This window comes from Toxotes jaculatrix, chromosome 8, assembly GCF_017976425.1.
Source record: "Toxotes jaculatrix isolate fToxJac2 chromosome 8, fToxJac2.pri, whole genome shotgun sequence".
NCBI classification, from domain to species: Eukaryota; Metazoa; Chordata; class Actinopteri; family Toxotidae; genus Toxotes; species Toxotes jaculatrix.
This window is the reverse complement of record NC_054401.1, coordinates 5,385,219-5,412,159: the sequence shown is the minus strand read 5'-3', so window position 1 is coordinate 5,412,159 and position 26,941 is coordinate 5,385,219. Positions and strand designations below refer to the sequence as shown.

General features: G+C 42.1%; 1 protein-coding gene across 1 annotated transcript in view; it reads left to right on the top strand.

The window, feature by feature from the left end:
- gabbr1a (gamma-aminobutyric acid (GABA) B receptor, 1a) overlaps nucleotides 1-26,941 on the top strand; it is a 61,085-nt gene that overhangs the window by 13,004 nt on the left and 21,140 nt on the right. Inside the window, exons 7-15 of the mRNA XM_041045356.1 lie at nucleotides 4,061-4,221; nucleotides 11,004-11,138; nucleotides 15,954-16,124; nucleotides 16,844-16,945; nucleotides 17,240-17,305; nucleotides 17,536-17,727; nucleotides 21,845-22,090; nucleotides 22,812-22,875; nucleotides 23,779-23,856. Coding sequence (XP_040901290.1) covers nucleotides 4,061-4,221; nucleotides 11,004-11,138; nucleotides 15,954-16,124; nucleotides 16,844-16,945; nucleotides 17,240-17,305; nucleotides 17,536-17,727; nucleotides 21,845-22,090; nucleotides 22,812-22,875; nucleotides 23,779-23,856 — 1,215 coding nt within the window. The remainder of the gene's footprint in view (nucleotides 1-4,060; nucleotides 4,222-11,003; nucleotides 11,139-15,953; nucleotides 16,125-16,843; nucleotides 16,946-17,239; nucleotides 17,306-17,535; nucleotides 17,728-21,844; nucleotides 22,091-22,811; nucleotides 22,876-23,778; nucleotides 23,857-26,941) is intronic.

The following is a 26,941-nucleotide window of genomic DNA, read 5'->3' as shown; positions in this document are numbered from 1 at the left end:
ACTGGACGCCAGGACATGCAACCAGACAAACTGTTTATTAGCACTAAGCACCACCTCATATGGTGGAAAATGATTTACCTTGTGTGTCCTGTGATTTATTCCCACTCCTCACCTGATGGAAATGTGAATTTGAGCCGCGCATGTGGCAGTAATGGATTTTTTAAAGCTGATGAATACTGATCGTTTGGCAGTCAAAAGAACTATGATCGTGATTTAGCTGATGATATTCCTTTATTCAGAGTTATAGTCATAAAAATACACACTCGGTTAACGAATGTTGCTACAAAGTAATGCCCTTGTGGCAGGGTATTCTTAACATATTTCCCTCCACCCTGATACTCAGGCATGATTTATTATTCTAATAAGAGTCTAATGCTGCAGAGTATGGGAAACGAGTTAGCGTGTAGTGAGCTGCTGCAGGACAAATTACGTAATGATGGTACTGTATCTAAGTTAGTGCTTCTCCACCATGACAAACTATGTTTTTTTTAGCATATTGTCCAAGTTTTATGCTCCAACTGATAAATCGCTGTTCCAGTATCAGCCAATAATAGTACTGACCCTCAAATGTATAAATGCAGCTTGAGTTTTCACCTTGCTCATACCAAAGTCTGGTCTCGGCACAGAGAAACTACATATGACTTGCTCTGGTGGTACTGCTGGTGCACTGTGGAAAAACCTTATGTCTACAAAACATTAGCGTCTTGGGAACTGCAACAGTCTGATTGATTTTACACAATATATTTTGTCAGAGCATTTTCACAACGATTTGGATTGCTCCCTGAATAAAATGTACTCTGCAGGTGGAGGATAATGTAATCTGGCAATTGTGTTAAAAAGGGAACATTCAAAACAGTATTTTCCCCCACTATCGCTTCTGCCAGGAGGAAAACAGGCCATTACCGTGAAGGATGCCCAGTGTGCAAACTGCAGACACACAAATATACAGTGCGAGGTCCTCATTAAAGCGGCTCAGCAACATGTTACAATGCTCATGTCTCCATTGCATCTTTTCCAGACTGTGCCACAGCTAATGTCTTCTCTGAATGTGGCATTTGCTACCATGGGGGTTGTTAACACTGCACTGCCCGATGCTGGTGCGTCTTGCCTGTGTTGGCTGCAGGCTTATGAAGCAAAACAGCATATAAAGTTCACAGCTGAATAATTGATAGTGCGTTGGATGGGTCACAGGGTGGCAGCGAGGATGAGGAGGTGGAAGTGGATGGCAAATACCAGCAGATGATCACTACACTCACCTCAGCCTGCGAGGGCTTGTTAGCAGCTGGATCTGAATAACTCTCTGCTACATGGAGATATCCAGATAATGAGATTTGGTTAATGAACCAGGGTTATATAACAGTCATATTCCATCGCCTAACTACAGAGGGTTTTTAATTTAGACTGGAGAAATAATGGTCATCTTCTCAATTGCTGCAATAAGTAATTCTCAAAAGGGAACTTTAACATTAACATTACACTGCAATTAGAGCACTTACACAGGAACTGAAAAAAACATGAGCGTGAAATGGAATTAAAGTGTAGTCAATAATCCAAATAGGATGCAATGAAAATGGCAGAAAGTACTGTCGCCACCTCAGTGAGTTTCCACTCTTTTCTTAGATAAGTTATTAACCTTTAGTTATACAGTTCCTCAAAGGACTGAATGATAGCCAGTGATGCTAGCAGATGCATCTCCAAGAAAAAAAAAATCTCATTTTAGAGCAGTACACAGATGAAAACCAGATCATTCAGTTTAAACTATAAAGGCTTAAAGGCCATTGTGCCTGATTATATGCGTGTAGGTGTTTATGTGTGAATAGGTGCGAGAGTGTGTCTTTGTGTGTCAGAGATTCAGACAGGGACTGTGCTGCGAACAGAGGGTTCAAACAGCAGGTGTGCAGAGCGTCCAGTGTCTCTCTTATCCAAAGTAACTGCATCACTGTCTCTGCTCTCCTCAGACAGAGATGAACGCAAGTAAAATCAGCTATGATCGATACCACCTGCCACATTTTTTTGCTGATTTCTCAAAGCAGTTTCTGTTGCATTTTATAGACTTGGCTGTGAAGGAGAGGCACAGATGAAATGGTCTATGAATTAGCAGAGGCGGTTACAGAGCAGAGTTATACACTGCTCATGTGTGGTAGAACAGTAAGCGTTTGCAGGTCAAACAGCACTAAGGCATACAGGTTAAACTCTGCTTAAAATCTGAACATTCCTTATACTACATATAATTGTTTCAATAGAATTTAAATGACTGTAGTTGATTGTCCAGGTCCTAAGAGCAGAATCAGTGTTTTAAAGTGATTGCGCTAGCTCTAAGGATGGTGTTGTTGGTTTGTCAGTCGCTTGGTCTACCACTGTGGTCCAGACTTTGTACAGATATGCATGGTTAACAGAGGATGAACCCTGATAACTTTGGTGATCGCCTGAATGTTTTAACAACTAGATTGCCACTACATTTGGTATTTGTGGTATTATTTGATAATAAAATATTTAGTTGCAGCCCTACACCACATTAAAATGTAGTGCTTGAAAGGTGCACTGAGCGATATTTGAACGTTGTAGTTTAGAAACTTTACTGTAACTGATTCATGACCATATATGAACATATCCTGTTAAAACTTAATTGAAATCTAATCAAATACTGTATTGAATTCTGATGCCAAATCATATTGTCAGAAATTTTTTTTGATGTTGTGGAACATGTTGTGCACCTGCAAATGAATTTGCACTTATTTGAAGAGAAAAGAATCTGACTCTCTAGATGTTTAATAGTTTTTGTTTGTTTGTTTGTTTGTTTTAAATTGGCTTGTAACCGAGGTAGCCATATGTACTGATGCACTGATCAGAAATCGATAATAGATGTACAAGCCAGCACTAACCCAGCAGCTGCAGGGGGTGATGGAGAAAGAAGCCGCAAAGAAGAACATATCAGAAAATAAGGTTGTGTGAGACTCTTGTGGAATGAATGTACTGTTTAAGTTAAGCTCAGCGTTTAAATCATTACAAACTCTTAGAGGACATTTTGCCCAGAGCCCCCTCCCAGCCACTTAACAGCCCCCCCTCCTCTCAGTATACATTTCAGACTTGTCCTGACTCACCCCCCCTCTCCCCGCTCTCTCTCTCTCTCTCTCTCTCTCTCTCACTCACACACACACTCAGCCAGCCGGTGCTGCAGTGGATCAGTCGTAGAGCTGTGGCGCGCCTGCTTTTCCGCGGCAAATCGTTTCATCTGTTGGTATACGGCTGCGTTAAAGGGGGGAGAAGTAGCCTGTTTTTTTCCCGATGCTTCAGCTCTCAGTTCACGCTCCAGTCTTTCGTTTTCTTTTTTTTCCTCCACTGTGGCTCCAAATCCACACTCGTTTGACCCAGTTGACATATTCTGCGCGGACCCTCGTGTCCAATTCGCGCGTCATTCTCGCGTAAAAGTCATGAGCAAGGGGACGCGCGGTCCAATATTCGTGATTGATTGCAAGTCGAAAGCGAAGCGTTAGTTTAGTCGCGCCAAATGTGTGGAATTGCGTAGAAATGAGTTGGACTGCAGGACCGAGGTTCGCTTGAAACTTGACTGATGAGCAGCACTGTGTCCTCGCATGATCGCTACGAGCTCTGCAAAGTAAAGACTTACTGAACTGTTTGACTTAGTCCCAAAAACATCCATCACGCCATGTATAATTAACCACGCATTATGCTAAATTATACGCAGACTAAATTATTTACTCTTTCTACTAAACACATGCAATTAAGGGTAAACAGTTGGCTTTATGCACAAAATCTGCAAAGCTCAACATAATATATCCAAACTCGTTGGTTTTCAAGGAGCCGGACACGTGTTGAGTTCACTTACATTTTAGTTACAAATTTCGCACATAAAATAGCCTTTGCCCCGCTCGAGTCCGCTGCAGCACCGGGTCCAACTTACTCCGGTTCAGCTCACCTTGAACCATGCTGGCAATGAGCAGAGGTCCTCCGCGGGTAACTCGCGTAACCCGCGGGCACAACATGTTCCTCCGGGCATCTCTCATCGTCCTTCTCCTCCTCTGGCCACGGCCGTCCGCAGGCAAGAAGAAGCTATACATCGGAGCGCTGTTCCCCATGAGCGGAGGTTGGCCGGGCGGCCAGGCGTGTATGCCCTCCGCTCAGATGGCCCTGGACCTGGTGAACAACAGGAGCGACATCCTGCCCGACTACGAGCTGGAGCTCATCCACTACGACAGCATGGTGAGTGCATGTGCAGGAGAGTCAGAGAAGGAGGTGCGTGCTGAAGTGATGTGTGGTGTCAGTCTGTGAGGGATCTAATGATCTGCCTCTCAAATTATCACGAGGAGTAACTGACTTTTGTCATGTTTGTGTGCTGCAGGCTTTATCGTTTGTCATCACTCTTGTGTTTGATTCGGATGTTTCCTCTTGCAATCTGCATCGTTTTCTGACTTTATGGAGTGTATTTTTTTTTTTTTTTATCACCATAGTTTTCTCAAGAGTCATGGCGGGCAGGTAAATGCAAGTTTAGTCTGCTGAAACAACAGGACATGCTGCCTGTTTAGAAACACCTGTCTTTTCCCAAGTCACAGATCTCAAAGAAGAGATTTCATATAAGGACACTCCATTGATAACTAACCCTGATGTCCTCACTCTGCTTAGCAAAGGGGACTGCCATACTACTTACAGAGCTGGTTTGTGTTAACTGAGCAAACACACCTCCTGCTTGTTGCTCATCAATCATTAATCATGGTGGTATTTTAAAATGTCAGCATTATCAACCGCTATAAATCCAATATCCGCCTCCCAACTGGTTTCATTTCCCCTGGCTGCCCCAGTTTACCACCCACTACACTCACATAGACTTTAATCAAAAAGCACATTATTTATCTTTGTGAAAAATGTTCTATTTGTGGCTGTTTGCTGCATGTCCTAATTGTTATTCTGAAAGTTTGTCTCCAAAAGGAACCATTTTTCTCAACGGAGGGATGAGTGCAGACACACGAAAACAATTACTGGATATCCCCCTCTGTCTCCTCTCTTGAGGGCCGTTATCAATCATGCTGCAGGACAGATGCCTGGAGAGAGGCCGGGGCACCAAACAGTTAACTGCACTGGGGCTGGTTAGAAATTTGCTACGAGCTTTATTCTGATTGGTGTACAAGGCTCTGCATTGGAATCCTGTTTAACAGAATAGCAGGGAGAAAGAGTGAGTGTATGTGTGTATATATGTGTGTGTGTGTGTGTGTGTGTGTGAGAGAGAGAGAGAGAGAGAGAGAGAGAGAGGGAGAGTTGGCATGGCAACACAGTTACTCTTGAAGCAAACCACAGAAACAAATAAGGTTTCAGCTCTGTGAAAATATGTGTGCAAATTCATACGCTGGATGTACGCAGAGCTGATTGTACAATGCATGCTTATTCACATTCTGTTACACATACACCTTGTTCTTTGCAATCAAATGCTAAACAGATCAAATATGTGTTTGTGTGTGTGTGCATGTGTGTGTGTGTGTGTGTGTGTGTGTGTGTATGTGTATGTGCATCCTCTGATTACAAGTGTAGTGAAACAGGCAGCTGCAGCTGTAGCCGCCATAAACATAAAGATAAAGCAATTGCGTGAACAGATTTCTTAGGGATTGAAAAACATCACTCCTCGTGCTCCAGGAGTCACTGGTGCCTCCGGCTCGAAAAATAGATGCAGATCCTTTGAATAGAACAGCTCAAAGAGGCTGGTATAACATTGTCTGAGCGACTCTGGTTAATTCCTTGAATTAAGTCAAGGGGGGGGAATTTATTGCTCCTGCTCTGGGTACAATGTGTTTGGAATGAGTTTTTTTTTTACCTTCTGATTGCAAACGTTTTTCACCTGGCTGGAATAGTAATGAGGATCTTACCCTCTGAGAGGCAGAAAAGCAATTATAAGAAAAGGGATTAATTAGCTATGATATTTACATGCAGTTATTATGACTTGTTTGGTCAGAGAGCAGATCTCCACCTTGCAAGCACAAACCTTTGTTTAACTGTGAGATTAAGACAAGGGTGTAACTGGCCCTTTGTTTGCTTGCATCTCAAGATCAAGGCTGGAGAAGAGTAATTATGCAGCAGACACTCTTGACCTGAATTTGTTATCGTGATGAGGAACTTTTATTGCGTCTTTAATGTCTGACGGCAGTCTTGAATAAAAGGCGAGAATTAAAGTTTGACTTGGATTTGGCAAACAGGTGCCTTAAAGACACAGAAACTTCAGTTTGTGACCATTAGGGCTGGAAGTATCAAGCGATGTCCTCAGCTTGTTCAACATCATACAATATTCATGAAGCTCAACACTTAATCCCAGCCTGTTCTTTTAATGGATGCAGATACCCTGTGGTAGCAGACGGCTTGTTTCTCTGGCTATCCTGGCGACAGCATCAGACTATTTACAGCCTTCTGAGATCTACACACACATGGGCAGACGCGTACACATGCACACACTCCCCATGCAGGCCGTTGCCATGGATATATCAAAGCCGAGACTGCGAACTTTGATCAATTATTAACAGTGATAGAGTGAGACAGTGGAGATACAGAGAAATGGTGAAACAAGGTGCTTCCCTCACTTCCGCCCTTTATTTTAATCAGCTGTGACACAATTTCCCATCCACTGTGGCACAACCAGTATTCATTACTGGTCCTCATGTATGTCCGTTGGAATATAAGCATGGCGTTGGGTGCCAGATGTAATTATGAGGAAATTAGGAGATATAGTTGTGCTTCCTTTGAGATTCAACACAGACTAGCCCCCAGGCCCATATCTTATCCCCTCTTCACAACTCTTTTTTATTATTCAATCTGGAGTGTATTTACAGTGTGTATTATGACAAGCCGGTGTCCTCTCCCATTATTCCCAGCCCCGGGAACCTTCAGCGTCTGTCAGAGGTTCTCGCTGGCCGGGTTTGACTGATTGGAAATCCTACATCGGCATGTTAATGTCGGCACTGATATTAGCTAGGGGAATTTCAGCACCAAGGGCAGTGACAGAAGTGCTGGTGCTTTGTCATGTATGTGTGTGTGTAACTGTATGAGTGTACTTTTATGGCTATGTACACACACTTGCACTAATCTGTGTGTGTGTGTGTGTGTGTGTTTGTCACACAGTAAATGTGAATGTGTACGTGAAGGGCATCGGGCCGTCAATCCGGGTGCTCTCATGAGCCAAGGAGAGCTAGGAATGAAAGTGGAAATGGTGATGACCCCAGAGGGCTGTAGAAGGCAGACCTCCAAGAATAGCAGAGATTCCTGTGCCTTTATTGCATACCTGCCAACACCCCTGTTTTCTCTGTCTATTTTTTTTTCATAAGGGAGACTGTGTGCTTTTACGCCTCTTACAGTGCCGTGTTCCCATTTTGTTACCAAAGGTTTCATTTCTTACGTTCATAGGAACACTGAATGATTGAAAGGTTCAAGTATAGTATCTGATGCCATTTTGCAGTTGCATTCAAGAATAGACCCCCTTCATTATACACCTTTACAGCCGGTTAACCTTTTCTTATTAACTCTACTGTGGAACGTGGAATAAGCATCTGTTAGCGGTGGAACTGCTAGACTTATTCCTTGAAAAAGACTAAAGTCAAGCACAAACCTTTCCTTCTCTATTTACTCTTAATTTAATGATGGAGGTTTTTGATATAAGAATTTCATCTTTATTTTAGCAGCATATTCCATAGTCTGGTAAATTTCACGCATTGCTCTCAGAGATCAAAAGGACCCTCCATGGGATGATTAAGGCATTTTTGAGCTTTTTTAAGCGATGTTTGTCCACTGTGATTGGGTTTGCCATCCAATAAAAATGTTTTTCTCACTAATACTTACCATTATATTTTTCCCAGCAAACATTCGACTATAAGTCTTGTTTTTTTAATTTAAGCTCTGCAGCCAAGCTTGCTGTTGCAACTATATTTAAACTTTGCATTCTGCACTGCTGCTGGCTTTGATCCATTTCAAAATATATAATATATTTTGACTAAACAAGTTAGGGGATAATAGCTCCTTGCCTTGGTTTGAATGCTTAAACAACCCCTACAAGGTCAGAATCTGCACTTTTTAATTTAGATCTGTTTTCAACACATTATGAGCAGCGAGTAATTTGGAAAACTTATTAAAACAAGCTGCTAATAAAAGCTGTGCTGTTCGATGGTAATGATAGATTGATTAAACAATTCAAAGATAATCAGCGTAGGCAATGAATTACCACTCATCAGGGTACAGTTAAAACGCTGTAATGCCAGAAAGCTAACAAGCTTCTTCTCAGTGTGCAGTCAGCTGACAGACACGCTGACAAAGAACACAAATAACCTTCAGGAAAGACAATGTTTAAAAAAGGTCTGTGTGTCAATCTGCATCTCCCTCACACAAATGTAACACAGCAATTCGTTTTATGAGGAACAGGCAACCGTGTGCTGTGGATGCTCAACAGGCTGAAGGTTTGTAGCCAGCTGAACGCTGCAGCTGCTGATTTTAACCTGAAATGCCAAAGATGAGGAAGTGATCTGTGAAATCAGCTGGTGTAGTGATTGATTGGGAGGAAAACCTGCAGCCTCTCGGCCCTGCATTGCACAAGGTTGCCTGTTCCTTTATAACATCAATATTGTGAAGCTGCTTTCCCAGTCAGTGATAATGCTGTTAACCAAGTGAACTGAGGACAGTCAGCGGTGCAGGGAAATGGACTCAGTCAGTGATTTTACTGCACTCATGAACTCTAATTAGTTATAGTAATCAGCTTAGGGCAATATTTTGATGACAAGTAAATAGGATCTCTGTACAGATTTATTTTGTTGTTGGTCAGTGAGTTCAAAGACGTAAAAGCCAGCTTTCTAACTGCTTCCTCTCCTTGCTGTGGTGATCTAGCAGCAGGAAGGAGACTGACTGTTCTTCTTCAAGACCATTGTAAATGATAAGTGTTAAGATATTTCAGTACAACAGCGTACTGCTGAAGGACTTAAATTAAAGCTGACCAAAGATACCATTCTCGGTGAAAGATGAAACTGCCATATTTTACAGCCACCTCCAAGCCTATCAGGAGTGTCTGATAATAAAAAGTGAGGTAGCACTTCAGATGCAGCTCCACTAATCACCACTAGATACTGGATCCAAATAATAATCCGATTCCCAATTAAAATAAATACTTTTTTGTATCATTATGCCTTGGTTACCTGTCCCCCCTTAATTCTATGCAGGCTCCACTCTGTAACCCAAATTTGGTGCCAATTAATGCCATTTTCTTTGGAACAAACGTGTCAACATGGCTTCAACGATAAACCGAACTCTAGGCTTAAAATTGTCTGTACAGAAAATGTACAGATGGATGGACCAAATGTGTTATGCTGGTTGTAATGGCCTTAGTTTGAAAGTTAATGTGTGCTTGTTAGAGCCAATTAGGTCAGATAGCAGCAGTGCACAAGGTGATGCAAAATGATGCACTTTTATATCACTGTACTGTCCGAAGCCCCTGAGCAGTGAAAAACCTAAAGGGGATGCCAAGAAAGTTTAATACAAAAACGGACACGGGTTTGACTCACTGTTAAAGCTGTGCTCTGCACATCTCACACTATTTTTTCCCTGTTTCCTGCTTCATTGGAACCTGTGCATTAGACGGTACAGATGGCGTGACCTTGGTTTTCTACAGTCTACAGTGATGACATGCACAGTTTGAAGAGGGCATGTCCTGAAGGTCTTTATGTGTCCCAGCAAACCAAAGGGTCAGAAAGTTTATTTCTTTTCTTTGTTTGAGACTAATAAAGAAAACCATATACGTGCATTTATAAGTGAGAACATCAGCGCTCAGTGCTCTGCTTTAATAGGGTCCAGACTGAATTATCTAAGTACATGTAAACATCCTGACTTTTTCAGCAATGACATGACACCACTATAATTCCACCCAATCTAGAGTTAATGGAAAACACATCAATCAATAAGAAGCCCGGCTACTCCACGTATTCCTGGGTCTTGAGTGGTGATTACCTTTTCAGAAAAATCACAGGGCTGCCTCAAAGAGACAATTCAGCCGTTGAGACAAACACCCCAATTAGGAGCCATATTTGGCCGATGCCATCATCGGAGTCAGTACGATTGTTTGTGACACTCATCTGTGTGTGTGTGTGTGTGTGTGTGTGTGTGTGTGTGTGTGTGTGTGTGTGTGTGTGTGTGTGTTTTGTTTGAATGTGCATGTCTGTACTTGTGTTTATGAGCCATGTCTCCTCTTTCATGCTGAATCATTAGATGTGTCAGGCCAGTTTATCTGTGACTCTGATGAGCAGTGCAGCAGTGACAGCCTGTTGGTAATCTGGCTGACAGAGCAGTGATGGATCATTCCAGCCACACTCTCACCACCTAGACATTCTGTAAATGACTTTATTGGAGGCTTGTAATGACTTGTGATGGCTGCTGTTGTGGTCATCAAGCTCCCTTTTTGGTTTCTGGCTTTCTTTCTGTTTTTATGTCTTGATCTGTGGACATGTGGTGTTTTGATGACACACGCTGGCTGTGTGGACGTGAACTTTATGCAGATTATACGTTTTCTTCTATTCTTCCAGCTTGTCACATTTGCATCTGCTTGTTTGCTGCTCCCTGCTACTTTTGTGGCATTTTCCTTTATTTTATCTTGACCTTGTCTCTTTTGTTTTTTTCCATTTCCCTGAGTTGTCCTTCTATTTCTCCTACTTGTCTTTTCTCTTCACATTTGCATTGACCTTTTTGTCGCTCCTTGCTACTTCCATGTCATTTCCCTTTACTTAATCTACTCTCTTCTGTTTTCTGTTTCTGTCTACAATTTTTTATTTGTATCTTCCCTTTCCCATTTCCCACCCATCTGTCTCCCCGAGTCTTATCTCTTCCATTTTCTCCCCGAGATTCCTCCATGTCTGTCTCTCGCTCCATTTCTCTTTATCTCAGTCCCTTCAATTCATTTATTTTGCTTATTATTGAGCCACCCATCCATCTAGTCATCTGTCTGTCCTTTTAAACACTTTCTCATTTTCTCCTTCCAGTGTGACCCAGGTGAGGCCACCAAGTTGCTGTATGACCTTCTGTACACCGAGCCCATCAAGATTGTCCTGATGCCCGGCTGCAGCGGCGTCTCGACGCTAGTGGCTGAAGCTGCTCGCATGTGGAACCTCATAGTGGTGGGTGTCTCTTACAGTTTATACCCAAGTACACACCTTCAGGACATGCTTCAGTCTCCAGTCATTTCAACCCATAGGTTTTCATATTAGTTAAGGGGAGGCTCAATATATCAATATCTCTGATGTCCATCACAAATTAATGCCCATAGAAATCATACACAAAGATTCTCTCTATAACTTTATAACTCCACAACTTAACTAATCATCAAGTTTTCTTTAATATCAAAGGAATCCAGTGATAGTTGTTTGTACAGCCATGGGCACATTGCAAGCTGGAATTTCTAATAGCTAATTCAGCATTCTGTTAATGGTGCCGATTTGGAAAAATGTACACAAAAACAGGCAAAATAGATAGTTTTGGTGATATGGGTTCAGATCTTGAGATATCACTGTCTACCACAACCCCAAAAGAGTAGAGGTGAAGGGAATAGTGTTTGTGAGATTCACAGCATTGAGAAAAGACATTTAAAAATTCAACAACATCTCTTTCCAGTGTCCCTGTTCCTCTGCAAAATCCACAGAACACACTGTCACAGGGGTCGTTTCTTCAGTAGAAACTTTCTTCAATGGCAAGAGTTCACAGCAAGCACTGTGGATTTACCTCCACTGTATTTCAAAGTCAGAAATCCCAGACAAAAATAATAGAGATAAAAAATTATTTGGGGGGATTCCTTAGTCCAAAGTAACTCAGTAACTACACTGATCCTCTGAGGGGAACAAGAGCTCGATATCATACAAACAGCAAAGAAGACAGTGTTGCCTCTTGTCCCATGTCTTTGTCTCTGTTGGACTTTTGTTCTGGACTACCATGGTGAGGGATATGAGCTGATGAGAAACCTTGATACTGACACCAAAATCTTCAGCTCTGTTTTTGCTGGAAGACTATTGGACCCCTGTTAACTGCAAAGAATGTAAAACCTACTGCAGATGCTCTTTACATTCACCTAAATTATGATCTTTTGTATATGCAGTTATTGCACTAAGTTCCCAAAATCAATGCTGTAGTTCACTGATCTTAAAATAATTCACAATGTGATGAGACTTTACGAGGTTTCACAATACTGTATTGACAGCTGCAGTATAGCAGAGGACAAAATACATAGTTTGACCTCACATACTGTATGGTAATACATTTATTACTTATTATTTTTCAACTGTAAATTCATGTTAGATCTATAAATCAGCAAGAGATCTGATATTGTCCTCTGCTGCTGTTTTTTATGCTTTCATCAGTCAGCTTATTTTGTTTTTCTCATTCTCTGCCTTCTCTTGATCTGCCTCTCTGTCACTCACAGCGCCCTGCTTATTAGCTTTGTCCTGTAATTGAAGTTTCATCCAGAGATTAGTCATCAAGAACAATCAGTTCTAGTGGTTGGCATCTGCCCCTCTTTCTCGTTTCTGGTCTTTCTCTCTTTGTCACCCTTTCTTTCCTCATCATTAAAAACTGTTTTCCACTTTTTGACTATGCCTTCCTCTTTTCTCTATCTGTTGTCACTGCCTGGAGCTGGTCTGCTCTGTTTCAGCCTTTTTTTCCCCTTTCTTCCTTCCTTCCTTCCTTCCTTCCCTCTTTCAATCTTTACCGTCTTTCTCTCCCACTCTTCATTTCCGCCTCGCTCCCTCAACTCGAGCAGTCGATTCTCCCCACTCACAAAGGGATCTGTCTCTCTTTACTACACGCCACCACTGGCACAACCTCCTAACCGCCACACTCAATTATTTCTGTATGCGTTCTGCCTGCAGGAGCCTCCTCGCATGTCAAGCAGCCTCATCAGAGTGCCGGGGAGGCAAAAGCAACCTCCATTTCTGGACGCTGATCAAGGAGGGGCTCTTAATTTGATCCCCCATTTCCTATTTTAAAAAGCACTGTAAGCCATAGTCGGGCATTGATCTGTTACTATAAGGCCACAGGAGAACTGAGAATTGAGAGATATTGTTTGTGGTTTTTGGGACGCCTCGATGTGGAACTTTGCCTGCCTTTTGCAGAGTGCTGCCACATTTGTCTATTTCTGCCACAGCAGCTTTTTGCTCCGTTTTAGTTTTGTCTCTTTTCATGTTGTGTGGTGAAGGTTTATTTCAGTGTTGCTATGGGGAAAAGCTTGCAGTTCTAAGTTTGGTAATTTTCAGATTTTGTGTAACCTCAGTTAAGTCATTACATTCTGTTAGACACAGTGTAAATGAAACTGTTCAGTAAACAGATTGGACAGACTATAAAAATCTTTTCTCACTTAGCTCTAGTGGTATCTAGCCATGTTAGTTTTGTGTGTGTGTGTGTGTGTGTTTGAAATATTGACCTCTGCCTACAACTGAGTTTACAGAATTTATGGCTCCCAGTAGGGCTGAACGATTTATCGTTTTCTGATCGAAACTGCGATTTCAGACAACGCGATCATGTGATCGCCAAAGCTGCGTTTTTTTTTTTTTTTTTTTTTTTTTTTTGCAGTGCTCCTGACTGACCCAGGATCTGCTGTGTAAACTTTTTTACACATACATGCCGACTCCTTACCTGCCGAGCTCACCAATCAGAAGCGGCATGCTGCTCGTGGACAGGTCACGCTAACCAATCAGTATAACCTGCTCCACCTGCTTTCTGAAATGGCTTCAACTAGACCAGAAGCGGAGTTATGGGATTTAATCCCCAAAAAAGCCGCCCCGTTAGCTCAGTTGGTAGAGCACGGGACTCACTTTCTCAAGGTCGTGGGTTTGAAACCTCACTCCGGACGGTACCACCTCCCATGGGCTCACCACCTGTGGGAGGTGATGTAGGACTTCGGTGCATTGTGGACTGGGTGGGAGTCGGTCCCCGCGACCTGAGCTTGGACCCAGATAAGCGGCAGATGGTGACATGACAGCACGTCGAACATTTGGGAGTATTTCGGGTTTGAGGCTGCAGACGTGCACCAGAAACAGGTACTGTGCGAAACCTGTCGCGCTAAAGTTGCGAAAAGTCACTTGAAAAATCACCACAGGCATTTGCATGACGGAAAAGTTTCTGTTGGCATGCAAACTGGTGAATCAAATCGAAAACGCAATATCTGCCAGAAAAGTCGCAATTGGATTTTTTTCCAAAAATCGTTCAGCCCTAGTTCCTGGACAAGGGTATCCTGAAAACTATGGTGATCCCGTGACTTTTCATCTGGCGCCACCATCAAGTTAAAATTTCAGTTTGTCCATCACTGTGGTTTATAACCAAAGACCTGCTAAACTAATGACATTCCCATCAGTCCCGGCTTTAGCTTTTGTTCACTGCCTATAGCAAATGTTAGCATGCTAACGTGCTAAACCGAGATTGTAAGGTGTGTTGATGTTTAGCAGTTAAACGCCAGCATATTAGCATTGTCACTGCGAGCATGTTAGCATGCCGAGGTTAGCATTGAGCTCAAAGCACATTGGTGTCTAGCCTCATGAGCTACTGGTATGGCTGCAGACTCTCAATCTAGTTCAGTAAACAAAATTACATTTCTATTCATGGGATTGATGCTAGTTTGCTGCTGTGTGGTGTGTGTGACTGTTAATGTGGTTTTTAGACAAAAGTTTTTTTTTCTGTCATTTAGCTCCCGTCACACTGCCCACATGTGCTCATTTACATGATACGCTCCTATAGATGTTTCCCATGGGTTGAGGATTTACTTGTGGTTTTGGAGCAGCGTGTGACTGATGCGCATCCAACCCAGGTTATTGCTAGAATTTACAGGTCACCTTATGCAGAGCCTATGTTTGGGATCGCTGCCTATCACTTTCATCACTGAGCATGAGTCGTTCACCAAACCGACTGCTATGGTTTTCCCAGATCTTCCACACCCAGATCATCTGTCACTTTTTGTGTAGCTTCCCGTCCATCGTACTGATGCCTTCGTCTACCTGAGTGTGCCCATAGGGATTTGTTATTATGGGGAGTCCAGATTGTACATGACACTTGACATCTATCATCAAGGCCCCTCTGTTCACCGCTGGGAATGCCCAACGGTGAACGCCCCAGGGCTGGTAAAGGGTATAGGTAATGGGGCTGAGATGAGAGCTGGGGAAGAGGATAGGCTGTATGTAACTGTAATGGTTCCCTGAACGCCAGGCTTCTCATTTTAAAGGAGACCTGTCGAGGATTTTATCTCCAGTTGTCACTGTGAAACTAATTGTTAGAGGAACAGCCTTCTCTCTGTTTCTGTTGGCATTTTCCACCATCCCTCTTCTTCCCTGCTGCTTTGGACACACATCTTAGCCGTCTGTCTCGCCACCTCAAGGGTTTTTTTTTTTTTCTTTTTTTCTGGGAATTGTACCTGAGAATTCGGATTATATAGCTCCAAATGAAAGAAACAGATGATCAACAACAACAATAATAATTAGATCATTTTTAAAATTTGTTTGTAATAGTAGGAAGCGTCATCACAATTTCATGGCAGTGTATGCATGGGAAATCCTGCATGCAGTGTTATATTATGTTTTACTTTTAATTGAAAATACAGAGTTTATTGATACACTTCATAAGCTGGAGGGAAGCTAAAAGGAGGGAGGGAGGGGATGTGGATGAAAATGAGAAAATGAGCACAGGGATTGTCTCTCTGGTTCTCTGTCTTTTTGCTGGCTTTCGTTTCTCTTGTTTGCCGTTTGAACCAGTCGCCATCAAAGAACTCTGTGTACAGAGGAGGAACAAGAGGGTCCTGATTTTAATACAGTTGATTGAAGTGTGTTTACTGATGCCTGGGAGGACCTTCAGAAGTATATTTTTCTCTATTTCCTTCCCCCCAAATGTCTATATCCTTTGCTCCTTTCTGCCCCAGTCACTGTTTTCCCCTTCTTTTTCTCTTTCTTCGTGTTTCCCAGCTGTCCTATGGCTCCAGCTCACCGGCTTTATCCAACCGTCAGCGTTTCCCCACCTTCTTCCGTACGCACCCATCGGCCACCCTCCACAACCCCACCAGGGTGCAGCTCTTCCAGAAGTGGAAGTGGACTCGGATCGCCACCATCCAGCAGACCACCGAAGTCTTTACCTCAGTCAGTAGCTTTAATCTCCTTCATCTCAACTTTACACCATCTTTTTTTTTATCTCCAACTCTTTCCTCTTCTTCCTTTTATCTCTCTCGCTTGTTTTTTTTTTTATCACCCTATCCATGTCCTATCATTTTTTTTGTAAGATGTGGGTGTGGGTTGCCTGATTGCCTGCCTGCCTCTGTATGTTTGTTTATGAGAGCAGTTGTGTGTTCTCAGGCTATGCGATACACCTCCAGGCAATCTCTCCTGGCGATTGATGGAGGATTTTTGAAGTAATTTGTTGGAATATTGGTTGTGAGAAATATTGATCAAGCAATACATCTCTCTGAGGCACAGCGGTCGATACCATGACACTTGGGTTGGTTCCTGTAATGGAGGTTAATGATCCCACTCTCACATTCTTTCCTCTCTCTTCTCACATTCTTCTTTTATTCTTTTCAGTTGCATTCTTTGTCTAAAAATCTTTTCTCTCCCATGCTGCCTTTCTTGTTTATCATACATCTCCACACTGTCCATCCTCCTTCTGACGTTTCTCATATACACTTGAGATTTTTTTGTTTCTTTTTTCCCCCCTTGGACTCTGTTGCTTTTCTTTTCTCTTTCTCTATAATCTCAACCCGTCACCTCTCTCTGTCTCTCTGTTCAGCTGCCTCTCTAACCACTTCCTCTCTTCCTCCTCTCTCCCTGTCTGTCTCCCTCTGTCCTCCCCTTTCATCTTGCAGACTCTGGACGATCTGGAGCAGAGGGTAAAGGAGGCAGGCATCGAGATCAGTGTTCGCCAGAGTTTCCTCACCGACCCTGCTGTCGCTGTCAAGAACCTCAAGGTGCTTTGATTAAAAATTCACCTCAGCTGCTGGTCGTCTCTCTCTCTCTCCCCCTCTCCTTCCTCCTTTGGCTCACAGCTGCACACGATACCATTAGCATAGAGGTGATTTGATAGAGGAAATTAATGCGCCATGCTAATTAGCAACTCCTGAACAGCAGTACGTGCCGTCCTGCGAAGCAGCAGGAACTTTGGAAAGCTGCACTGCCACATCAAGCTGTGCTGTTGTGAAGTTATATTGTTGCTGCTGATGTAACTAAGCAATGCTTTGTTTTGGTTTCATGTTTTGACGCAGCGCCAGGATGCAAGGATCATTGTGGGTCTCTTTTATGAAACTGAAGCCAGGAAGGTGTTTTGTGAGGTTAGTACCTTTTCCCTCTCGATTGATCCCAGTAGGCTGAACCTGACTCGGCATTAGCAGAAATTGAGCCCCTGCATTAGCAGAAATAATTAGCTGCTTGAATGTCTGAATGAGTTTCCTTGTTTGGCAGTGATACAACATGCTCAACACATCTAATTCTCCTCATGCTTATTTATCATTCTCGCCCTCCCTTCATCCACCGTCTGTATCTGCCTCCCTCTCTGCTGCAGGTGTTCAAGGAAAAGCTCTATGGGAAGAAGTATGTGTGGTTCCTGATAGGCTGGTACGCAGACAACTGGTTCAAGATCAAAGACCCAGCTATCAACTGTACGGTGGAGAACATGACTGAGGCTGTGGAGGGACACGTGACCACTGAGATCGTCATGCTGAATCCTGAGACTGTCCGCGGCGTCTCCAATATGGTGGGAACACATAAAACACTGTATCATCTCATCCTCTTTCCCATTACTGTAATAATTATATTAAAGAGATATTAAATAATCTCTGATGCTAATTAGTGACAAGCAACTGCAACATGACCAGCTTGGAACAAGAGCTTCTGGTGTACAATTTACTACTAATAAATCACATTTATGTTATGGAGTGAAATGAGTGAGAGGTGCATCATAATGCAAAAATCCTTAAGGCACTTAGGTCCAAGTGCTTCTAATGAAGTATACACACAGAACTTCACAGATATAACATACAATAAAAACTGAGGACAAATCAACACAGGAAGTAAAAATAATTGGAAAAGAACATATTGCACAAATCCATCATGAAATGCAGTACTTCAAACAATAGTAAACTCCTTTAACTGATTTTAAGTGAAAAACATTCAGATACTCGGAAAAGGAACAGCTTGTTTTACACCAGTTTCACCTGTATTTTATGTCTCCGTACACCCAAAAAGTGTGATGCTGATTATGTACCAGAGTCTAGTAAGAGAAAAAAAAAACACAATCAACCATAACATATATAGAGTTTCCCAACTTTCCTGACTTCTGACTTTTCCTGTAGTGCCAGTATGAAGTTGACATTTTGGTTTTTAGTAAAATATCTCAACAACAATTGTATGTATAGTCTTGACATTTGATATCGACTTTCATGGTCCCCCCACAGGATCAGAATTGCAACAACTTTAAGATTTTCCATACAGTGGCATCGTGAGGTGAAAATCTAAATTTGTGCAATTTGTATTTGGGTTTATAAGCTGCAAAACTAATGACATTCCCATCACTTCCAGTGGCACTTCTGATTAGTGCTAACTGGCGAAAAAATTTTTTCTAAATTGCTTAAATAAGATGGTGAACATGGTAAACAATATACTTGGCAAATGAAAAGCATGTTGGCATTGTCATCGTGATCTAAATGCTAACAGTAGCATGTTAACATGCAACCAGTTGTGCAGTCTGTGCTGATTCCCTATAAACAGCCAATGCACCGAGTGAACAGACATTAAAGTTAGCTAGCAACATACACACCAGCTGTGTGTATAGCAGTGTGCTTGTGGTTGTGCTCAGAAACAGAATCTCCAGTACTTTCTTTTAATTCCCTCCAGTCTCTCTCTTTCACCTTCTTGTCTTTATACAGCATGTTCATCAGGCAGGTTTGCAGTTTTTTGGACCACATTTAAACATTTTTATTGTGTTTGTACATCATTTTGAATTTGCATATAACTGTATCTTTCCATTGACTTTGTGTGCAACTGTGCTGCATCTAAAATCCACTTCACATACTGTCTCAATGCACATTAGTCTTCTTTAATAAGCAAATTAAACGCTGACCGATTCCTAGATTTCGCAGAAATAAAAACAAATAATACTGAGCCCTGAAATGTTGCAAAATCCTCCAATTTTTAGATCCTTTCTAAATTGCTAGCGATTTAAATTGCTAGTGTTTCTATATAGCGTTTTCCAATGATCCCTTATCAATCAATCATATAGTATTGTACTGTCTTCCTTCTTGCCATTAATGTAGTTTGAGCTCTTTGTCTGTTCATCCCAATATGCTTAATGCTACGTTTTTTTTAACTATTCAGCTCTTCTTATCTGTATCAATAACTACTGTCTTCTGCCATGTATGTGAAATGGATTGATCCTCCTGAGACAGTTTTTTCCTACAAAGACCAGACACTAAGTGTTTAGTGTCATAGCTTCACTGAGCTGCGTATGTCCTTAATCAATGTTATGCTTCTTAAACTTCTGACACAGGACAGAATAATAATTATTTGTTCATGGGAGAATGCCATGGATTATTTATTTAAATTATCAGTGTTGTACTGTTTTTGAATGTCTTCCTTTATAATTTGGCAGACCCACGTTCTCAGGCACTAGTCGTCTCCGCTTCTCTTTCACCCATTTCACCTTCTCTAATCCTCTTAAACGGTGTCTTCCCCTCTCTGTCTCTCCCATTGTCTGACCTTCTCTGACTCTGCTGGTCTGTTGTGGATCATCCTTTCACTCTTCTTGTTTACCCACCTCTCCTTTCCCTTCTCTTTTAACATTTCCTCATCCCCCACCTTTTACCTACCCCTCCTTCCCTCCTTCCCTCCTTTCCTCTCTCGCACTTCATCAGCAGCTGTTGTTTATATTCATACAGCACCTGCCACTACCTGCTGATTTAGCTGTTGACGTGCTGCTCAACGGGTGATAAGAATTACAGCCACAACTCCTGCACATACCCAATCTATTCAAATTCAATTTCCAAGTTTGAAATTGGCATATTTCTTCTAGATAGAGGACTCAGATGAAACTAGCGTGCCAATACTGCGGGGTCTGCAATAGCACATTGTCAGCTAGTTTTCGGTAGATAGTGGCAGATTTAAATGCCAAATGCCAAGGTGGAATTTCAATGAGATGAATTTGACATAGCTGAACTGGAGGTGTGTAGGTCTAATTGGTCTCAGAGAATCCACAGGGACACCTTGATGATTTGTAGCAATAATCTCCCGTTGTACATTTATTCCTGCTTTCAGTGGGAGATAATGTCTATTGGTTTTTAATTATAAAAACTGTTGTAAACAACCTGATTTTATACTTTGGTATATTGTTCATCTTATCTCTGGAATGAGATGTCCTAATCCTGCAGTTTTTAATGATTTAATCAGAACTTAATTCACAGACTCTTTTGTGGACGCTTGTTTGGCTTCTTTGTGGTTCTGTTTAGAATTTCCTTTTTTATTTTGTAGTTATGCTCCTTGTTTATCTGTTGTGGTGTTACTTTCTGTCTTTGTGGGGTTTTTCCCCCCTCTGTTGTGATTGTCTGCCCCGCCTTGATCTGTTTCACCTTTTCCCAATTACCTCTTGTGTATTTAAGCCTCTGTGTTTTTCTGTCTCACGGTCAGTTTGTCTGCGTATGCTCCTGTGTTCTAATGGATTTACTTCCTTTGCTGTTTTTTTTTTCTACGTGTGAGAGTTCCTGAGTTTCTTTTGACTTTTGTTTCTGTCTTTTTTCGAACAACTTCCTTAGTTTCCTTTAAGTTTGTAGTTTCTCGAGTTATTGTTCTCTATTTGGATGTGTTTTGGTTTCCTGAGTTCTTGTTCCTGGCTGTATGGACTAGTTTCCATTTGCCTGTAAGCCAGTTATTTTTGTCACTGATATATTGTCATTAATCCACCTGCCTGAGTATCTGCATTTGGGTCCTCTTCCCTTCTTCTTGGCCACCCTATAAAAGAAACAGAGCACCCTAGTTTTGCTAATTTGCTAAAATTGTGTCAACATCTGCAAAGAGATACTTGAAATATTCAGATCAATCCCATGTATGTGTGTACATAGTTATGAAGCTCCATCTTTACACAAAGTGTAGATAGGGCCACACTGGGTGGTTTTACAGGGAGTTCAAGCAGTTACTGCTCCGGGCTATGAAATAGCACAGCACATGATTCCTGTAAAACCACAGCTTTTTGGTGTCAGTCTTCTCACCTGACTCTTGGAAGAAAAGCAAATGAATATATTCTGTAAGATATCAAATCATTCCTTTAGAACTGTCTCACTGCAGCAGATAGCACATCTCTAATGCCAAATGGCTCTTCAGTTTACCTGAACATTTATTCAGTATAGTTTTATTCAGTATAGTTCTAATAGCATACTGTTTACATGGGGTCAATTGAGTGGTCCAAGTGCCCCTCTGTTCGGCTCATTTACCACTCAGTAGCTCCTCAGGCGGGGCCAAGTGCCCTCGAGTCTGCCCAAGAACTCCTGTGGCCCAAGTTCCCCTTTGGTTGCGACAAATGCTAATCTGGTTTGACCTTGAGAGAAAAGTTAATCCTAACTTTGCATTTAGAAATAGTGACATATGGATGTTTGAAATGCACCATTCTCATGGCGCCACTGAATGGGTGGGCAGACTGTTGCTGATTCATACAGTCCAAATGAAGAACAAAGGTCAGTTATGGGGATCCGAGGGTTGAAATTCCTTCTGATAAAAACTGCTTCTCCTTCACTGTCTCTTTACCACTGTTTAAGTTAACAGACAAATGAATGCATCTTTGGACCAGGGACTGCTCTTTGATGTCCTTTCTGTCTTGTTTCTTTTAGACATCGCAGGAGTTTCTTGTTGCCTTGATGTCTCGCCTGGGAGGAAAGAACCCAGAGGAGACCGGCGGGTTTCAGGAGGCTCCTCTTGCCTACGACGCAGTGTGGGCTCTGGCCCTTGCCCTCAATAAGACTGTCGCGCCACTGAAGGCCAGGGGCCGACGTCTGGAGGACTTCAATTATAACAACCACGACATCACCTCCGAGATCTACAGGGCCCTCAACACAAGCTCCTTTGAAGGTGTTTCGGTAAGTGCAGAGGATGAGAAAATGGATGGGAAAACAAGCACAGGTAATAAAAACAACTCTGTAGGCACATTTGTTTTAAATCTCTGTACAAATGGGAAAAAAAGTGATATCACAGAGTCATTGATGTAGAAGTTAACTAAATTTTTCAGAAGTGTATAAATCTTTCTGATAGTTACATAATATTTAATGTTTTGAGATAAAAAAAAAAAAACCTAAAGCGAGCACACATAAAATGCCAGTAAGAATACCTCACTTCACAAACGTGAAGACTGTGGAACATTAATGTTTAGCTGGATTTACCTCCTCTGGGGCTCCAGGACAAAAATTTCTTCTTGGGGCCCCACTGACATCAACAAATCTGATAACTGAGTAATTGCCCGTGGGCAGTTTGCCTGGTTGGTAATCCAGCCCGGCCATTTGCCTTCTCATCCAAATATAAATGGCTAACTTGTCCGATTGTCTGACTGCTCGTGTTTCTTGCCCTATTTAAAGCATTTTTAGTGATGCCACCACGTTCCATGACCTCAGCTTTTAACCTGATCAGTACAGTTTTGCTGGCTGTGTCCCCATATTTAGCATATACAGATGAAAGTAGCCTCAGTTTTCGCGTCTAAGAAATCAAATAAGTAGATTTATCAAAATGTCAAACTATTGAACCATTCCTTTAAGGATGGAGATAAAAAATTGCAGGAAAACTGAATTCCTCCCGTCTGTGTCTCAGGGCCAGGTGGTGTTTGACGCCCAGGGTTCCAGGATGGCAATGACTCTCATCGAACAACTGCAAGGTAAACATTCCCACACTGTCCCCCAAAGATGTTGAATTGCAGAATCTGGTCTTAACAGTAAATGTCAGTCGTTCATTAAAAAGAATCATTACTGACTGTATTCGTCATGTATCGATGGTTACTCTCGGCTCATTTCAGAGCGAAGCCTCTTTCCTAGGGAGGGTTTTGCGGCCTTCACAGCGATTGATCTCAACGTGCTATAATTGCGTATGTGATGGGACTTGATGCAGGAGTGTGTTGACTCAAGGCTTCGCTTTAATTGGGCACAAGCCTGCGTTTTAAACTGTTTCTGGAAATGGCATCCTTTTTGTCACCAGTGACTTAACGAGTTTCCCCGCATAAGATGAGGTTGAGGATTATTTTCTACCTCTGTTCTCTTTGGCGTCCTAAAGGATGAGAATTTATAATCCTGCCCCTTTCCCCTCGCATTCTGTCTCATATTTCCTGTTGTGGTGTCGAGGTAATTTGACATCCACAATGAGACGACCTGACTTGAATCCTTGAATCACTGTGGGACCTCATCAGTATTCCTGGTCAAGACTGCCACATAAGCTCCTTTTTTTTTTTCCTCTTCCTTTTCTCCTTCTTCTCCCCTTGGTACTTCTTTGTTTGTCCTTCTTTATGCACCTTTTCATCTCTCATTTCTTTTATCTGTTCATTGTGTTTTTTTTTGTTTTTTTTTAAGTAGTCACACATTCCATTAATATGAAAGCACAGAAATCACAGAAAAATAGCTAAATTGTGTTAGTATGAATGTAAATGTTTATCTGCTCTGTCGAGTTTTGTTGTATTGTTTGAAATCACAATCGCCCACAAAAAAACTGGGACGAATTGAATTATACAAGCAATACTAATTAAAGTGCATCTCCCTTTTTTCTCTCTCTTTCTTTCGCAAACATGCAGGAGGTAGTTACAAGAAGATTGGTTACTATGACAGCTCTCAGAAGAACCTCTCCTGGTTTGGAAACGATGTTTGGATAGGTAAGATGGAGTTCATGACACTGTCTTGGCTCAGCTTCCTGTGTCTGTATTTGTCCTGTCTGCCATGCTGTGACTCAGCAGGGTCACATCTTTGTGCTTTGACATTAGACCTCCTCTGTGTGGCTTAATTTAGCCTTTCTTACTGTCTTAATGATATGTAATCATGCCGGATTTTCTCTAACCACTAGTTTAGGTGAAGCTAGCTATTTGGATGCTGACGCTCGCCCCAAAATGAGCTTCCTGTACACTCACTGTCCGACTTGTGTTAAAATGTCGGCGTGGAAAATGCACAGTAATCAAACAGGGCAGCAGCTAAGTTTGACTGCATAACCCAGGGGTTTTAAAAGCCTGACACTGGCCACCCCCTCCTCCTCCCTCAGCGAATTAGCTGCAACTTGGCTACAACTTGAACTGGAATGTAAGGCGCATCCTTTTTTTTTTATGATTTCTAAGTGGATTCATGGGTATTTAATCGCAATGGACATTGGAAATAATGTCCATATCGTCTGAAAGTGTGAGTCAGACACAGAATCTACAAATGTGTTTCATGTCTGCGTGTTAAGATTCGACTGTGTTATGACTCTGAGAAGGAGTGTGAGTTTGAAGCAAATTGTTCTGCTCCCCCTCTGACGGGCGCTAAGGGTTTTAAAGTATCTTAATGGCCTCCATAAGCTGTGTATCACAGCCTGTGCTGCAGCTCCAACTGCTGACTATGTTGATATGCGGGATAAATCAACAGGCCAAACTACAAAACAGTGACTTGCTGTTGTTTTTACTGACATGGACCCTTCCCTATTACCTCCCGCAGTATCTGTGCTTCACATCTCTCCCCCCAGGCCTCATTATGTGAAAGCCTCTGGGCTAACCCTACCAGCTAAGCCAAGAGTTTGATTTTACATCATTCTGCTAAATGAAGAAGATTGAGCTCACGTCACACAAACCACAACTTACACTCTAACTCCTGCTGCCCATATTCTAGTTTGCTGTGAAAACCTATTACTGTTGATTTACCTCAGGCACCAAGACCAATTCTGTGGTTGTTTACTGGCCCATACCTCCCTGGAGGGGTGACATACTTGTGCGTGGACAGAGTGTGCCACTAATCAATCCTGCATGCCGCGGTGGTCCGTAGAGAGACGCTTTTTTTTTTAGGCATTTAAGGAAATTATCTGTTGCCAAGGTTTGACTAAACCCAGAAGAGGTAGAAATTCCAGGTCAGCATGGCCGGCGAGGGACAGGTGACCTGTATGCATGTAGGCGACATGTCCTTCACCAAGTTGGCTGCCAGCTCTTTAGATTGGCTCGTTGCAATGTGACAGGCTCGTGTTAGCCTAGTTAAAACCTGCTGAGTTGAAAATGACTTGCCCTCCAATGTGGCAGAGGTGAGTTTTATTTACTGTTTCATCGCCTTTCTCCACAGGAGCTTGAGTTTGTTTTATGTTTTTTGTTTTCTACTGTTTACCAAACAAAGAGATATCCATCTGACATATACGTGTTTAGAGGAAATGAGTAATTTCCTGCTCTCTGGAGCTGACTCACTTTGGGGAAGTTTTTTTTTTTTAATGGGGAGGGGTGGGGGGGTTCTTGGGGGGTGGAGTACATACTGGGGTTTTCAACTTAACCCCTCCGCTGTTTTCCTGTGTGTTTACCAAGCGCCTCCATGCCTCTCACTCTCTTCACAGTCGCTCTTAACAACCACTTCAGCTCAGCTCTTCTTCTAATCGCTGTGGCAACTGTTATAGAGCTTGGTCTCCATGGCAACACCCTGTCCTGATTCCTTGATCAAGGACGGAGGAGGGTTTAAATGGTGCAAACGCATTGACTGAATGGACAGTTGACACATGCATACACACACATGCACACACAGCAGTAGCTTTACTACTATTCCATATTGTACATTCATTCATTCATATATACAGTCTTTTGTGTTTATTTTGTACAGTCCTTTATGCATTGTATAATAATAACAATAACTTTATTTTTATAGCACATTTCAGACATACAGTGCAACTCAAAGTGCTTTACATTAAATTGTATATAACAACATTTGAATAAATATAAACAAATGTGTTAAACGGTGGCAACTAAAACACTGAAATAATACAATTAAACTGGCTGGAACAATAAGAATGAGATTTAAGACGCGATAAAATTCTAAGAATTTTTTGGTCAGATTCAGTAAAAGCAAGGATACAGGCCTCATAAAAGCAAGACTAAAAACATGAGACTTGTAAAAGAGGAATGGAGTCGGCCTCACGTTGGACAGCTTTAAAAAGTCGGAGCAGTAGAACCAGGGGTATCATCTTTTTTATTCCGTGCATTCTTCTTTTTTGCCAAAGCCTTGGGGCATACATTACCCACAATACAGTTCGAACCACTGACTCTCAGATTTTGGTGTTATATGTTAGTAGTAGCTAATGTAGCCTGGACCCTCTAGGCTCAAGCAGAGATGAGAAGTGGGCTACGGAGGTCTCGTAAGCTCACTTCTTCGCGACTCCACACCTCCAGATTTTTTATTTTTATGTTCAAATGTGGTCTTCAGACCCGGCCTGCACTTTGGCACAGTTCTCTCTGGATCCATAAAAGACTAAATACAACTTCTCTGACGTATGAAGTAGTACTATCTCAGATCTGTAAACAGACTTTAAAATCTGCGGAATTCCCCTTTAAGGGATTAGTCAGAAGTTGCATGTTGGGTGTACCACACTGAGTATATATATAAACAGTTTTGGTTAATGAGGAAAGGAGACTGCCCCTCCGTACTTCCGTGTCTCAGCTGTTGGTACATTTAATGGTGTAGTGTTCAATGACCTCAGGCAGCAGTTAGGAGTATAGACAGAGGCACAGCTAAGTATGGAGGTGCCATTCAGAGCATGTGAACTAATAATAAAGTATTTATTAAAGTCAAGTAATCCAATGAAAAGACGCTGAAAATGGTGTTCTTGTTAAAACTGGCAGCATATGGCAAATGTTACGCTTGCGCACTCACACATGCATAAACTCAGTTGCACCTTTTAAAACACATTATGTGTCTAGGTCACTGCACATTGGTACGGCTTTTCAACACATCATATGTTGTGTGTGC